This window comes from Falco peregrinus, chromosome 1, assembly GCF_023634155.1.
Source record: "Falco peregrinus isolate bFalPer1 chromosome 1, bFalPer1.pri, whole genome shotgun sequence".
Classification (NCBI taxonomy): domain Eukaryota; kingdom Metazoa; phylum Chordata; class Aves; order Falconiformes; family Falconidae; genus Falco; species Falco peregrinus.
The window spans coordinates 63,612,298-63,627,490 of NC_073721.1; the positions used below are offsets into that span (position 1 = coordinate 63,612,298).

The following is a 15,193-nucleotide window of genomic DNA, read 5'->3' on the forward strand; positions in this document are numbered from 1 at the left end:
GGCAAGGACTGTGTGAGCAGTCATCTCTTCCACAGCTCGGATCTTGCAGAGACACTCAAAATCTGTAGGAGTGGTTACAAATCTATGTTTCAGCCTGTCCGGTGTTGGTGGTCAAGTGGTGTGGGGCTTTCCAGCCCCTTCCCGTAGTCCTCTTGCAAGGAGGCAAGGCGATTGCCTCTTCTGTCTGCAAAGTCTGCTCTGAAGCTCATGGGAGGAAGGTGTCCTGCAGGCTGGGAGTGGGCACTTCCAGGTATTCCCTTAATGTCTCCACACGCTGATTGATAGCATAGGGACTCAGGAAGCATGTGGAGGCAATAACTGTTATCCTCACTACCTGGTGGGTTTGGCCAAAATAGTTTAAATAGAAGAATTAAAAGACAATACAAGAAAGAGAACAAATGCCTTCCTTGTACCAAGTCACAAGAGGCCGGTCACAGCGAGATGTTATACATCCATTATAACAATGCTGTTTTCCAATTTATCATACTGAAATGATTAACCATTTTGCTGCTGAATACTTGCAAAGCCAACAAAACATTAAGAGGCCTGTGGACAAAAAATAACCTTACAGTGCAGGTTGGCATTTTATTGTTCACTGAGGACTTAGGTTTGCAAATTCTTTAATGGCTTCGTAATGATGTTCAGGCATGTATGTAGCAAAGTATGGCCAGTGCTGGTTGCAGGCACCACTTACGTGGGGCAATGAATGCAGGTGCATAGTTGTGTGGGCAGCCTGAAGCTGCTTGCCCCAGAGCTCAGGTTGCTGGTGGCACTGGGAAAGAAGACAGAGCTACTGTCCCCTTCAGCTCCTTGGTAAATCAGCTCCTGTGTTTTGTAGCTGGCTGGAGCAACCTGCCAGGTTGGAATCTGGAAAGGTCAGACAATTAAAAGATATTTTAATTTTGCAAAGTACACGCCTATCGAAGTCATTTGCTTCAGAAAGCAAAGTCAGTCGGTCAAGAAGGGGAAAAAAAACCCCAAGAGCTTTGTTTTGATCACTTCTTCCTTTTTTTATGCAGATCTAGTCTTTCTCTGTCAGGAGTCACTCTGGGTTGAAGACTGTCCACACCCCACCAGCAAGCTGTTGAAAACCGTTGTGGCTGCAAGAAGTTCATCTAGGGGATCCCTTTCTTAGGTATCTTCTCCCAGGCCTACTGGGATGTTGCCAAATTGGAGGACATTTATATTTTAAACTTTGTCACCCATGTCCAGGAACTCCTCAAAAGTCAAGGAAGGAAAACCCTGAAGTAATTGTCTAAGCCATCCTCTAGCAACATCAAGATTTTTCACCATGCTGTATTTGCCTTTACAGCAGAGGTTCCAATATTTCTCTTGGGATACACACACTATTTCATCTAGTTCTCAGGAGCTTTCTTTGTATGCTTAGCTGCATTACCATATTGTTATTTTTATCCTTCCTGCTATTAGTCATTCCCTTACAGACAAAGCTACAACATTGTCTTTTCTAGAACCACCTCTGTATTCTTCTAACAATTGTAAACTCAGCCATATGGTTCTTTGGCAGCAGAAGAATTTACTTTTGATTATAGTTTGGAAAAGAAAGATTATTTCACTTCACAGGTTTGACACTTCCACATATCAAATCAAGTAACACTTTATTGATATTTTCTAGAAAATAAAGGCACACAAATTATTACATATATGAAACCATCTTCTCTTAATGCTTCTGCTATATTTCTGGGCATCTGGATCAAAAAAGCAATTTATAAAACTGGTTCAATTTAGAAAGAGATTTTTCAAGTGATTTCTGTGTGTTTTTCACATGGACTCTCAAGGAGGTCTTTTCATCTGCCTCTCTCAAATTTATCAGAACTGTTAATACTTTATTTGTGGAACCACCTTTAGTTTCTGCAATTCAAAAGCTAAGAGACAGGAAAGGGTGACATTATAATTGCAAGCAGACAAGAGGTGGTCTTTCCTAAGAAACCTTGATGGTAAAAACATAGGACTTCTAAAAGTCCTGAAAGAAATGGGTAATGTTTTCCCAGAAATACCATAAAAACAGGGACTTTTGCCACATCTTTTCATTGCCTTTGCTTTGCCTCAAAGGACTACATGCTTGCTGACCAAAGTACTGGAAAGGCATGATAGGAGGTATTGGTGTGGACCTGAGGATCAGAATGTCAGACTATTCCTGATGGGTTTTTTATTACTTTCTCACTTAGGGTGTGGTTGTGGATGATAATATGTTGGCTTGTTTTTTCCCCCCACAAATCTATTTATAGTCTTGTGGCAAAACTTAATAGGTAAAAGACCCACCACGACATACCCAGTGGTGCAACCAGTAGCAGGGACTACAGAGAGGCGTTGTGCAAGGCCAGGAGTGAAAAGGCAGGGTAGAGAAGAAAATCTGAGAGATTGAGATAGGGCCACTGCTTTGGAAATACACTTTGAAATGCATTAATAGTCTGTAAAAGCTGTCTGTTCTTGTTATTGCTTTGTTATTATTGTGGCTTGAAAAACAAATTGGTATCATTCTGCTTCATATATAACTCTCAATTGTAATAACCCTTAGAGCTTACATGATGTGTTTTGTCCTTAGATCAAAAGGTTGGGTGAACTTCCATACAGCTGGGAAGAGAGGCCCAGAAAATCAAGTTGCCCAAGACATTATAATGAGCTAATGGCAAGACTTTGGCTAACATGAATATTCCCTATTTCATATTCTAAATGGTAACTGGAATAAAAATTCAAATCGTCTATCATGGTTGAGACGGAACGGAAATCAAGCACATCTTTTTGGGTAGCTGGTGGCAAGTGAAATAATGACTTAAATAGGTTGTTATTGTTAATATTGTAAAATATGCTGAAACCACAGGTGTACAGCCATAGCAATGTGCTACATTTTACACTCACTTTTCTGCTTGTACTGAAGAACACTGACTTGTGTAAAACACAGGATCTCTATGTCTGTCAGAAGCAAAAGGCACAGATGCTAGCACTACTGTACCATATGCAGAGCCAACCCGTTGTGCAGCTGCAAAGTATAATTTCATGCTGGCTGCTCATTTTAAAGAGCACTCTGATTCATTAACCCAGTGGGAAGAAAATGGGAAGAAAACCCTTTAGTTTCTGAACTGTGAGAATTTATGCTCATTTTGGAAAACACCTTATTACCACTGCAGCTATCTCCTCCAGAAAGAGATGGGATTGAAATAGCACGGTATGATGCAGGCTACTGGGAAGTGTCTTGGCATAGCCTGAGACTGGGAAAATAGTGGTCAAAGGTGCCATGTCCTGACAGAGGGTGAGGACAGCTTCCACAATACAAGGCAAATATATTTTTTTCCTTATCCTAATGTCCATCCCTAGATCACAGCTTCTCCGAGAGATTTTTCAGAGACATCCCAGAACTGGCAGACTTTTTCCCACTGAGTAAGCCAGAGTCTCTTTGCTGAACACATCCTGGGCAAAAATGCCCCCTAGGCACCTTTTATGGTGCCTTTGCCATATCCCCACGTGCTTTTGTGGTAACAACAAATGTTCAGACGAGTATGTGGGGACAGAGTGGAGAAGTGCTTTTCCTCAGTGTTCATTCCCTCTCCCTACTAGATTCTTCTCTAGAGGAAAGGGTATGGGGACAGAAAGGGAAAAAAATATGAGAACAAGAGTAAGAGGGAACAAAACAGGCAAGTGGCAGAAGATAAGTGGAGAGAAGAAATGCAGCCTGAAAGTTTAGAGAGGGAAGTTTTAACAAATCACTGCAACATGTGGGCTAAATTTCTTTTTTAGGTCATTATGTTGGAATGAGAGCAATACAATCATTGCTGTCATTCCTTTTGTATTTCTTCCTGCATTCCTTTTCTGTGTTCAGCTGTCTATTTCTTCATTAATTCTTGCCAGACTCTTCAGTGTTTTAGCCAAGTCTTTTGACTATCTTTCTTGGCCAGCATATGAATAGGCCTTTCATGAGCATGCAAAACTATTGTGCAGACTGTGGTTTTCTTTTTGTGGAGAGTACTAGGTAACATCAGAATAAATTGCTGAAATTTCCTCCCCTCCCCTCTTTTTTTAAAGACAATTCCTCGTCTCTCCAGGAAGATGAAGAGATAGATATGGAGGCTGTCAACTGGCAGCTGAACAACACCTCCATGAATGGGCATTCATCTACCCCAACCACAGTTCGCTTTCCCAGCTGGGTGACTTTTGATGACAATGAAGTCAGTTTTTCACCACAGAACCTTTCTCCCTTGAAGACAGACACCCCACCTGCAGAAACACAGATGCCAGATGTTAACTTTAACCTCACTACATCCTTTAAAAGAGAACGTCCTAAAAGCACATTGGGGGACCTCTCCAAAATTCAAAAACTAGATCTCTCCTCCTTAACCAAGTTGCCTTCTGTTGAAACACCACCATGGAGTGCTACTAATCCCTTCCTAGATGAATCTCTGCGAGATGTCCAACCCTCACCCATCAATCCTTTCAGCTCATTCTTTGAGGAGCGAGACAGGCGTTCCAAAAGCTCCTCTGTCTCCAGTGCTCCAGGCAAAAGCCAAAGAGAATCTCTCATTATTCTCCACCAAGAGCCTGATACCATCAGTTTCCATGAGGCAGGCAAAAGTGTAACCCACACAGATGCTGTGGAGCAGCTCAAGCAACTCCAGATTGGAGACCCAGATCATGTGAGCAGCCCTACCTTGCCTGATGATGACCCCATGATGCCGTATGATCTGGATGCAGCCTTATTTAACCTGTCACCAGCTCAGCCAAAGGATGGCTGGCCAATGATGCTCAGGATCCCAGAGAAGAAGAATATTATGTCATCCAGGCACTGGGGACCAATATACGTCAAGCTGACTGACAGTGGATGTATACAGCTTTTTTATGAGAAGGGACTGGAGAAACCTTTCCGAGAATTCAAACTTGAAATCAATCATGAGATTTCAGAGCGCAAACTCCAGAACTATGATGAGAGTGGAAGGATACACAGTGTGCGGTTGGACCGCACAACCTACAAGGAGAAAAGGAAGTATCAGCCCAAGCCAGCCATTACTCACACAGCAGAGAGAGAGCAAATTATCAAGCTCGGGACTACAGATTACGAAGACTTCCTTAGCTTCATCAATGCTGTGCAAGACACACTGATGAACTTGCCAGCCTCATCAACAGATCTGAGCACAGTGGGACTAAACTATCAAGAAGAAGAAATCACGGTTGATGTCAGGGATGAGTTTCATGGCATCTTGGCCAAAGGAGACAGTGCGATTCTCCAGCACAGTGTGCTGACCCATATCTATGTTCTGAGCTTCCTTTCGGGCCTGGCAGAATGCAGACTGGGCCTTAATGATATCCTGATCAAAGGGAATGAAATAGTTGCAAGGCAGGATATCATGCCCACTACTACCACTAAGTGGATTAAATTATACAGCTGTCGGTTCCATTCATGTGTGGATGAGGATATGTTTAATAACTCCCGTATTATCCTGTTCAACCCCTTGGATGCCTGCCGGTTTGAACTGATGCGATTCAGAACTGTCTTTGCTGAGAAAACTTTGCCTTTTACCCTGAGGACAGCTGCCAGCATCAATGGTGCTGAGGTGGAGGTGCAGAGCTGGCTGATGATGTCCACTGGGTTCTCTTCCAACCGTGACCCTTTAACTCAGGTCCCTTGTGAAAATGTGATGATCCGCTACCCAGTGCCAAACGAATGGGTGAAGAACTTCCGCAGGGAGAGCGTCCTGGGGGAGAAATCTTTGAAAGCCAAGGTGAACAAGGGGGCCACTTTTGGATCAACCGGTCTGTCTGGTTCTGAGCCAGTAATGAGAGTCACTTTGGGAACTGCCAAATATGAGCATGCCTTTAATTCCATCGTATGGAGGATAAACCGACTGCCTGACAAAAACTCAGGTGAGTGGTGCATTCCATCTCTGCAGGAGTAAACTAAAAGGAGTTACGTATTTGGGAAGATAGGGAATACTAGGTTTACATGGGGAGGGATAAAGCATCCTCTGTAGCATCCCAAATACATAAGCATTTACTTGACCCTTCATTGCAGGAATTTTACATATCCTACAACATTGCTAGTCATAAAAACAGGTTTAGGTTTTCCAGATGCAAAAATATGCCTTCTGTCTCTGCTTTTACATTACGGGACTTGGGCATCAGACTTCTCTGTGTGCTTAGCACTGCTACTGGAGGTGGGGCTTTTTCAGCTAACTTACAAAAGCAAGATACTACGCTATGGGGCTGATGGACAGGACCAGATAAGTCGCTATAGTTCTAGCACATGTGATTTCTTTTCCACGGATTGCCAAGCGTACTGGGCCAGTGCTGTATATTTCAATGCATATACCACGGCTAATGCCTATAAAGTGTCTGGAATGGGAACCGTAAGAGGACAACATACTGTGCAACCATTAAAAAAAGAGAAATTTCTAAATTCCAGTTTCTGGCTATGTTACCGTAATCGGTGCAGACAGGTAAATACAGCTTAAAACTGAAGAGAGAATACCAACATAAAACCCACAGGTCTTTGTATTTCTACTAACATGTTCATAATTAAACATTCAAATAATATGGGCAAGCTACTGTTCCCTTTGGCCATCGCTGCCAGTCATTCCACTTCCTGCCTTTCATCCATGGTGTGCAATAAAGCTGGACAACTCAGGTTTATTTTTATTCATAGTGAATTCTACTTCTTGATTCCTCTGATCTAGACTAGCTTTTTACAGACGAGATGGACTTTTTAGGATTAATGCTGTAGTAATACTGCAGCTGGGTGACTGGGAGGGTTTCTGTATTTGGTGTTCCCTGAAGGAAAGTTCAGTGTTGTACCAGGTTTGGCACTTTCTAAGGACATACGTTTTTCCTGAATTTGAGCTATAGTGTCAGCAAAACCGAGATCCAAGTCTTCTAATCTTTTGGATCACATTTCAGCCTAAGGACGCCAGCTTACACCACAGGTTACAAATTTGGAGGGATACCAGCAACAAAAGCGAAGGCTCTGTGTTTTCTGTAGTGCAGGGCATAGGAGGAGAGAGCTTGGGAACTCAAGAGGAATTATCACAATGAAAAATTAACCTCAGGCTGTTTATGAGCAATAAGATGCTTGTGAGGAAAATCTCACTGTGCCATCTGCACAAGCTTTGGGAACAAGATGCTGTGAAATTGGGCCTTCTGTGGCATCTTCTCTCCAAAGATCTCAGTATACCATATAGACATTACAGCTGGGGAAATGAAAGCCCCCAGACTTTAACACAATCACGGAATAAGCCGATAGCAAACCAGGCGAAGAGGCAGAACTGGCTCTTCTGCCTACCCACCGCTACTTTGAGGGCAATGCTGGTCCATATCTCTTGTTTCCTTGGTCTTGTGTCTCCCAGTATGAGGCTTTATCATATATACCCTGTGTCAGGGGGAAACAGATGACAGACTTGGTGCTCTTGGAGCCCTGCCACAGAGCATCTATCCATCAGTGTCACTGTGCAGAACACAGGGCAATTAGTATTTGTTTACATCCTGAGAGGAAGAGAGTGTCCTCACCCCTCCGGTCAGGGCAGATGTAATTTCAGGGAAAGGAAGGGCCTTGCAAGCACTGTCTTGGCCAGGACACATGAGGTATCTGAGAGGGAGGGAATCCCACCAAGCATAAATATAGTCCCTTGACTGGCACTTCATGCTGTCTTGCTGTGGCACCTGCGACTGACCCCTAAGAGCATTCTGAGTCCTCTGTAAATGCCTGGTCTGCTAATGAACTGCTCTGGTGCCCGGGACTCCGGAGCAGGAGAGAGGTAGCGGCATCGCGCTGCCTCTCCATCAGCCCTGCCTGCGGTCTGCCCTGACAGCCGGTACCACAGCCCCACAGGGCTGGAGAGCCGGTCCCCCCCGAGCTCACTGCTTACAGTCAGGCTGTAGCACCCAAATGGTTAAGGATTATTTCAGCAGCCTCCTTGTCTTATCCATATGTTTTCTCTTTGTGCTTTCTAGTGGGATGGGCCCTTGGCACTCCTGCTGTAGGAACTTGTTATCAGCCTTGTCTGCGTTATTTTGTAGCCAAAGTGTCTGCTGATGACTGGACATTGAGAAACATATGACACATGAAGGACTGTGTGTACTCTATGATTTGATCTGAGAAAAAAATATGGACTGGGTTCTAGTGAGCACATTGCTGAAATCCTTTCCAAAATAGCATGCTAAACTTTATTACCCTTCTCATATTCACCATTAACATGATCAAAGCAGTTAAGGAAGAAAGCCTATTTACAGGCTCTGCAGAGCTTCAGCTGCAGATGGCTGGGCTCCACATGTTTGTGGTGGGGGTTTTTAAATCCACCAGCAGAATATTAGGAAAACATCCACCCGGTCTTCAATCGTGGGAAAACGCTCTCCCAGCGATGCAGGGATGTAGCCTCTATGCAGAGCCTTGGATCGGGATATTTGACCTTTGCTCTAGTTTGGCTGTGGATCCCAGGCATGCTGCCTGGTATACTTTCTGAAGTAAATTAAATCAGTTAATGCAAACATGTTGAGACATCAGAGTCGTTTAGAACATATTCCCTCCAATCACGGTAACCCGTGCATATATATGAATTTTATTATCAGACCCTCGATTGTCTGAATGAAATGTCAGTAGCTCAAGGAAGCAAGAGATGCAAAACAAAAGCAGTCTGTTGATTTCATCCGGATTTTACTAAAAAGTGTACCTGTCTGTCAGGGAAAGAGCTCTGCATGGGCCTGTTGAACAAACAGAAAGTCTGTGGAAGTTGTGCCTTGTGCGCCTCACGCTCAGGACACTAATGAACACTGATGTGCTTGGTATTTTCGCTATAGCTTTGGTGCAGGAGTTACTTTTTAATCAGTTCGCCTTGTTGCCTAGCACACTTGACCTGGTTTAAATTAATAACTTCCATTTTTTTTTTAGTGTTGTACATGGTGTTTTCTGTCAGCGGGTGCTCCTACTAGAAGAAATTAAAGTATTGAAGTTGCTTTGTTAGTTGCATTACATTAATTCTTTAATATTTTCTTTTTTTTGCTTTTTTCCCCTTTACCTCCCCTCTACCCGCTTTTTTTTTTTGAGCCTGAATATCCACCAGGTTTGGGTGAATGTCCACCCATATTCAGCTGTGTTAGAAGAGTGGTTGCTGATTCCATGTGTCCAGTTGAAATTATGCAGAGTTTCAGAGCTCAGCTCTCCAAAGCACCTGTCGCACTGTGCTGAAGCCCAGTTAAACACTTCCCAGCGGTACCTTCACATGCGTCCATCCCAAAAGCACTGGGCACACGCCAGCTCAGGGGTGTAGTGGTGCAAACTGAACATTTTGTAGCTGTGGACATGGCTTGCGCCAGAGCAGAGAGCTGCCTCTCCTGGGCTGCTGTGGGCCTCTGCTGCAACCCAGGCAGCCTGAAGGAGGGAGCAACCCATGGCAAGCCAGAGACGAGGAAAAGCAGGGCAAAGCAGATGAGCAGGAAGGGTTACAAGGAGGGGTCTGCTGAGACTGGTACAGGGTGAGGGAAGAGAGAAGAGTGGATGGGGAGCCTGAGACTGGGAGTTGGTTGCCAGTTCTTAGTGCTGTACGCAGAATTTCTGAGCCAGGAATGACATTTTTAGGCATCTTCATAACGCAGTACCAGAGAACAGAGATTCCCAGGTATGGGCAGTGGCACCCGAGTGTCCCATGGCAGGTGTGCCCACCACAGCCAAGCTCAAGCACTGGGCAGAAGCAAGAGCCCTGCGGTGCTGGAGGACACAAGGATCTCCCAGAGAGCCACATGGGGCTGCTGCTAGCCCACGGTGGGTGGGATCATCTCAAAGGTCTGCTGTGCACCGCTGCTTTTAATCTGGAAAAGGTATGCTGCAGGTATGAAAAGCTGGGAGGCGCTGTCAGAGAGAGGTCCCAGCTGGCTCTAGAATGAGGGCAACTGAATCAGCACTTTTCTTGGGATAACTAATCCTGATGAAAAGCAGGTGATGTATTTTAGTGCTTGCAGAACTTGAGCTTTTATATCTGCTTGATAGTGCACCCACTCATTCATAACTTGGCTCCAGCTGCGGCATTGCATATCTCTGCAGTCTCTGCTGAACTGTGTAGTTTCTCGTTGGATTTGCTGCACGGGCATGAGTTTATGAACTCTGGATACACTGTTTGGAAATATGAGGCTGACTCCAGATGAATTTTTTACCCAGATTTACACCGAGTTGAATTTTTTTTTCAGTTCTATTTCAAAGGTTAACTGGGATGCTCCAATCCCTAAGCCATCCAAAGACTGCTGAGTTTCATCTTGTTGGGACAAGCAGTATCTCAAAATCCCACATCTTGCTTTTCAAGCTTCAGCACACCAAGGCTGACTTTTGGGCTAAGTTCTGGATGAGGAGCTGTCTTCCTTTTCAAGACTCAGGCTTGCAGGTCCTTTGCAGGTGGTATTTTCCTCTTCTTGCCAGGGAGAACTTCTGGGCTTTCGCCACCCAATTCTTACTCTGTCTGCCTTTTCCCTTCCTTCTCTCTGTCCTGTACACCCTGCTGGGCTGCATGGAGAAGAATTTTCCCAATGAACAAGCAATCAGAAATCCTAGAGCCTATAATAGTGGCAGACAAGGATTCGTTCATTTATTTGTACATGACTTTCATTTACACACACTTAGATAACAGGATACCTTCAACCAGAAAGCTCAATGTGGCTTTGAAGGATTTCATCCTCATTTTGCAGGCAGAGAAGCTAAGGTGCAGACCTGAAATTACTTACTCAAGAGCTTAGGGAGCTCGCAGCAGTCAGAAATAAAACCAACCTAGCCTGAGTAGCAGTCGCTACTTTAATTTTTAAACATCACTCCTGTCAAGCAAAACATGGGGGAAAAAATAATAAAGGTTATCACTTACAGAAGGCAGCGCTAAACGTGATTACTTCCTCACCTTGCATCTTTAGTGACTAGCCACCTTGTCATAGGTTAGAGTAAGGAATAACGGTTATGGCTAAGCTGTCCACAAATTTACTTTTTGAACCCTTATGCAGTATATTTTCTTTTGGTAAGAACAGGGCTAACAGTTTCAAGTAAACGTGAAATACCTGCCAAATTCCACCTTTCCTTACTATCATATGACATTTCAGAAGGATGTGCCACAATGTACCTACACGGGGGGATGTGCCACAATGTACGTACATGTTACATACACTGGGGGAATGAGAAGAGGGGAAATACCTTTAGCCTAATATGCTTAATTTACACCTTGTATTGTCACCCCCTAAAAGCAAACTAGAGTGATTTGCAGTTTGCCTAATTCCTCTGGAAACTCCCAACAGCACTGGAATAGGTAAGATATTGTCACTGGCTGTGAACTAGCTCACCCAGGCAGTTTCTCGGCTTCTTGCAGTTTTGTGATGTTGCTTCCACCTGGATATTGTGTTTTCTGACCCGTCCAATGCAACTTTCAGGCCTGTTTGCTCTCTTTTTCCAGCTTCTGGCCATCCTCACTGCTTCTTCTGTCACCTAGAGCTTGGCTCTGACCGGGAAGTGCCTTCCAGTTTTGTCCGCTATGTAGATGTGGAATTTGACATGCCCACCACTTCTGCGTCCAAAGCCACTGTTCGCTCCATCTCTGTTGAGGACAAGACCGATGTGAGGAAGTGGGTCAACTATTCAGCACATTATAGTTACAAGGTAAAACTGAGCACGTGGCAGTCACCGTGGTGACTTTGCATACTTCATTGTCTTGAAAAAAGTGTGGGCAGACAAATAAAATACCACGGGCAGCTGAAGTGGGAATTTAGCAAATGCCAAGCTCTGTGCAGTAGCTACCCGTGTGCAGCCTATTGATTCATTTGGCAAACAAGCAGTGAATTATCCCTCAACAAAGATGGAACAAGCTTGTTTGCAGTCGCTTTGTGGAGGAACGTACCGCCAGGCAGCTACTGGGGGTTAGCTGGTACAGTAAGAGTGTGAACAGGGAGTTTTGCTGCCCTTCACAGCAGCTACAGCAAACAAAAGGTTCACATTATTTCTCTGCTTAAATATTTCTTCTTCCTGCCTGCCCTGAAGAGAGGAGCAGATGGGGAAATGCACTACGTATACATCTGCCAAGAATTTCAGTACGCCAAAATTTGCATGTTAGCTGATCACTCAGCAGAGAAATTGGCATCCTACCTGTCTTCTTTAAGAGCAATGGTGAGACATAGTGGGAAGATTGTCGTGGCAAATATTTTTAATGGTAATTGTGATTAGTCTCTTATTTGCCTGGAGATGGTATTTGATCTTCCTAAGTATACCTTTTAAGGATTAAATATTGGATTATCCCTGAGTTTTCAGAGATGTTGACATTTAGAACACAAACGTCGATCCCCTTGGCCCTGTCCCGGTACTAATTGGCATCTGTAGCCCGAGGATGGCAGGGAGTGTGCCGATGTTTGGGTTAGCGTTAGGCAGTCCTGTGAGGAGCAGGGAGTTGGATTCAATGATCCTCATGGGTCCCTTCCAACTCGAGATCTTCTATGATTCTATATGCATTTTCAAAATTAAATCTCTCTGCCTCATACATCAGTCTGAAGAGTTTAAAATTGAGGCTGGTGTGTCACTTAGGAAGCCACCTACTCTCTGCAGATTTGGTTCTGGGTTTGGATTCAGAGTACAGCTGGGGATGGTAATGAATATAAAATCCTGTGAGACCAGTACTCTGCGTATTATCTCTTCTGGAAATGATGTCGTGACACAGTTGAATTGTAATACTGTTTGGATTAGACTGAAAACATTTACAGTAAATAAAATCCAGCTTTTCCTCATCAGTCTATTTCTCTTCACAACCCTCTCAGTTTACCAAGAGTTTCTTCACCTGAGCAGGACATGAACCGCCACTAAGGAATATTTGTAATCTTTTGTTTTCCTTTCTCATTACAAATGTTCTCCCTCTTTTTCCTCTGCCAGGTCGAAATAGAGCACAAAAAAAGCTTGAATGAGGATCTGAAGGGAGAAGATACCGCAAATGTCAATGAGTGTGCCACGCAGTGAAGGAAGATCAGTCTGCAAGTCCCAAGAGGGGTGGTCAAATTAACAGACCTGGAAGAAAGGACTTGCAGGGTTTTGGTATTTTTTCTTTTTTAAAGTATGGAATACTACTATTAAAATAATGCTCTGAAGAGTGTTATTTTTCCTTGTGATGATCCATACTCTGAGAAGAAGCTCATCAGTGGTTTGTTTGGAGCGAACACGTGGGCTTTTGCTGGAACTATTTAAGTACAGTTGGGGTATAGACAGAATGACTCGTACTACAGTCAAGCCTGCCTTTTCTGCCTCTTCATCTAGGTTCTGCACTGAAGTATGGTCTGGCCACCACCACAGCCAAACCAGAAAGCAGCCTTTATCTCATTTACAATTTTGCCCTCCTATGCTGAGCAGTTTTTTTGTAAGCCTGTTGATTTGGTCAGTGGCAGATTCACCTCCTTCTGAACTGCCAAATAAAACCCAGGGAGCACGGAGTGAAAAATGATATAAAATGTCATTTCTGAAGTGGACAACAGAGTGAAAACTCTGAGCATTATTCTGGAGAATCAACAAATTCTGCATCTTAAACATAGTAAATGGTCAAGCAGATGAACTACAGACAGGACAGTTAATCATGTAGCTGTTCTGTTCACCCCCTCCTGTCTCATCCCCTGAACAACAGCAGGTCGTTGTGCACATTTTCGTGGGGTCTGCACAAGTTACAAGAAAGCCTCTGGAATTTCTTAAAGTTTTTCTTTGTTAGTCTGGGCTGTTCTGTTATCTTGTCTGAACATGGTTACGGCTGCTAGTAACAGGGAATGTGTGTTACAATAGAGGTGATGCGGGAGGGACTTTGCTAAAGATCAGACCATGTCTGCCTAGAAAGGTATTTAAGGGAAAAGCATTGGGGTTTGGTTTTGGGTTTGTTTTTTTAATATCTTTTCTTGGATGGGTAAGGTGGGTGTTTACTGAAAATGTCAGAACGTGGTTATTTTAACAGACAATGTGTGCTTGCCTTCCTGAAAATCCTTGGAATTCTGTCCAGCACAATATTACTTTCATGTTCTATCTTGAACCTCCAATATAGGTAACTTGTATGTTTATAAAACCCCCACTAACTGGGACCCCAAATCTCCTTTCATAAATTAACAACAAGCTCCCATCATGGAGATTCTTTTATCTCCACTTAGCTGAAAGTAACAGCAAGTCTTAAAACTTCTTTCTAAATAAAAATGCAGAAGGCAAGAATCACTCATTCATGTATATTTTCAGAGATAGCAGTGTTCAAGGTACCCAGTTTTTGTAGCTGTTTCCATGGCTTGTGTAATATTTTGTCTCAAGGTAATTCTAAATGTAAAAAAAAAAAATATTATTAAATCATTTACCTTTTGAAAGGTTACTGCTGACTTTAAAATCACACATTTGGAAGCCTTAACATTGTAATTTTAAATCATAATGAATTAAAATTAAAATTTTTTAATAAATTTATAAATTTATTCTATTTTACATTTCATATAACAGAGAATTAATACACTCTCAATTTGCTAGTTTTACTGTGACTCCTATAAAAAAAATCACTACAAAATTAAAATCCCACATAAAACATGAGCTTAATTACATCGAGTCTAAAACTGGTAGTGGTAGAATTTAAAACAAATTATAGGGAACTTATGAATGCCTTTTTATATACACCTGAATTTCAGGCTCATGCCAACCTAATGATATGTATTTACACAAGCATGCCACTGTAAATATGTAAAGTCTTGGTCCTTCTAGGACTTCTTAATAAGCATGTAACATTCTCCTGCAGGTAGTCCTACTGAAGCCCAGGGAGCTCCTTGGGGCGCACCAGTATTTGCAACGTCCTTGTAAATGGAGACGTGCCGTTAACTTTTATAAAGCATTTTGAGATCAGTGGATTAAAATTACTGATAAAGTGCAAAGACTTATTTATTAAAGGATAACTTGTATAGGTTGTGAAATACATGGGAGCGTGGGGCTGATTCTCAGCTCTGTCACAGGCGGGCTGCGATGAGTTGCATAGCAACTCCTTTCTACAAAATTCACTCTTCAAAGGCATTCAAAGAACTTCAGGATGTTTTTCCTTTTTTTCACTGTGGCTCCTAGTGTACAGTTTCTGAAAAGGACCAGCAAGAAATCCAACAAAACCAAGCTGAAGGAGTGCTGAGGTGTTGCTGAGGAAGCATGAGAATGTTTTGTGAAAGAAACAGTCGGGAGCTTTCCTCCTCTGGTCTGCAGGCT

The 15,193-nt window shown here is 43.2% G+C and overlaps 1 protein-coding gene and 1 long non-coding RNA gene across 4 annotated transcripts in view; one reads left to right on the plus strand and one right to left on the minus strand.

The window, feature by feature from the left end:
• Positions 1 to 14,423, plus strand: part of STON2 (stonin 2) — a 76,312-nt gene extending 61,889 nt beyond the window's left edge. For all 3 annotated transcript variants that reach the window (XM_055792623.1, XM_055792627.1, XM_027779214.2), the window contains 3 exons: positions 4,039 to 5,871; positions 11,415 to 11,617; positions 12,875 to 14,423. In XM_055792623.1, the coding sequence (XP_055648598.1) occupies positions 4,039 to 5,871; positions 11,415 to 11,617; positions 12,875 to 12,958 (2,120 nt within the window). In that variant the 3' untranslated portion in view covers positions 12,959 to 14,423. The remainder of the gene's footprint in view (positions 1 to 4,038; positions 5,872 to 11,414; positions 11,618 to 12,874) is intronic.
• LOC114010667 (uncharacterized) lies at positions 8,533 to 11,421 on the minus strand. The gene is made up of 2 exons (XR_003552242.2): positions 11,305 to 11,421; positions 8,533 to 10,486 (listed from the first exon to the last, which is right to left on the minus strand). It is a non-coding gene; the product is annotated as an uncharacterized LOC114010667 (long non-coding RNA).
• Positions 14,424 to 15,193: the final 770 nt, after the last annotated feature.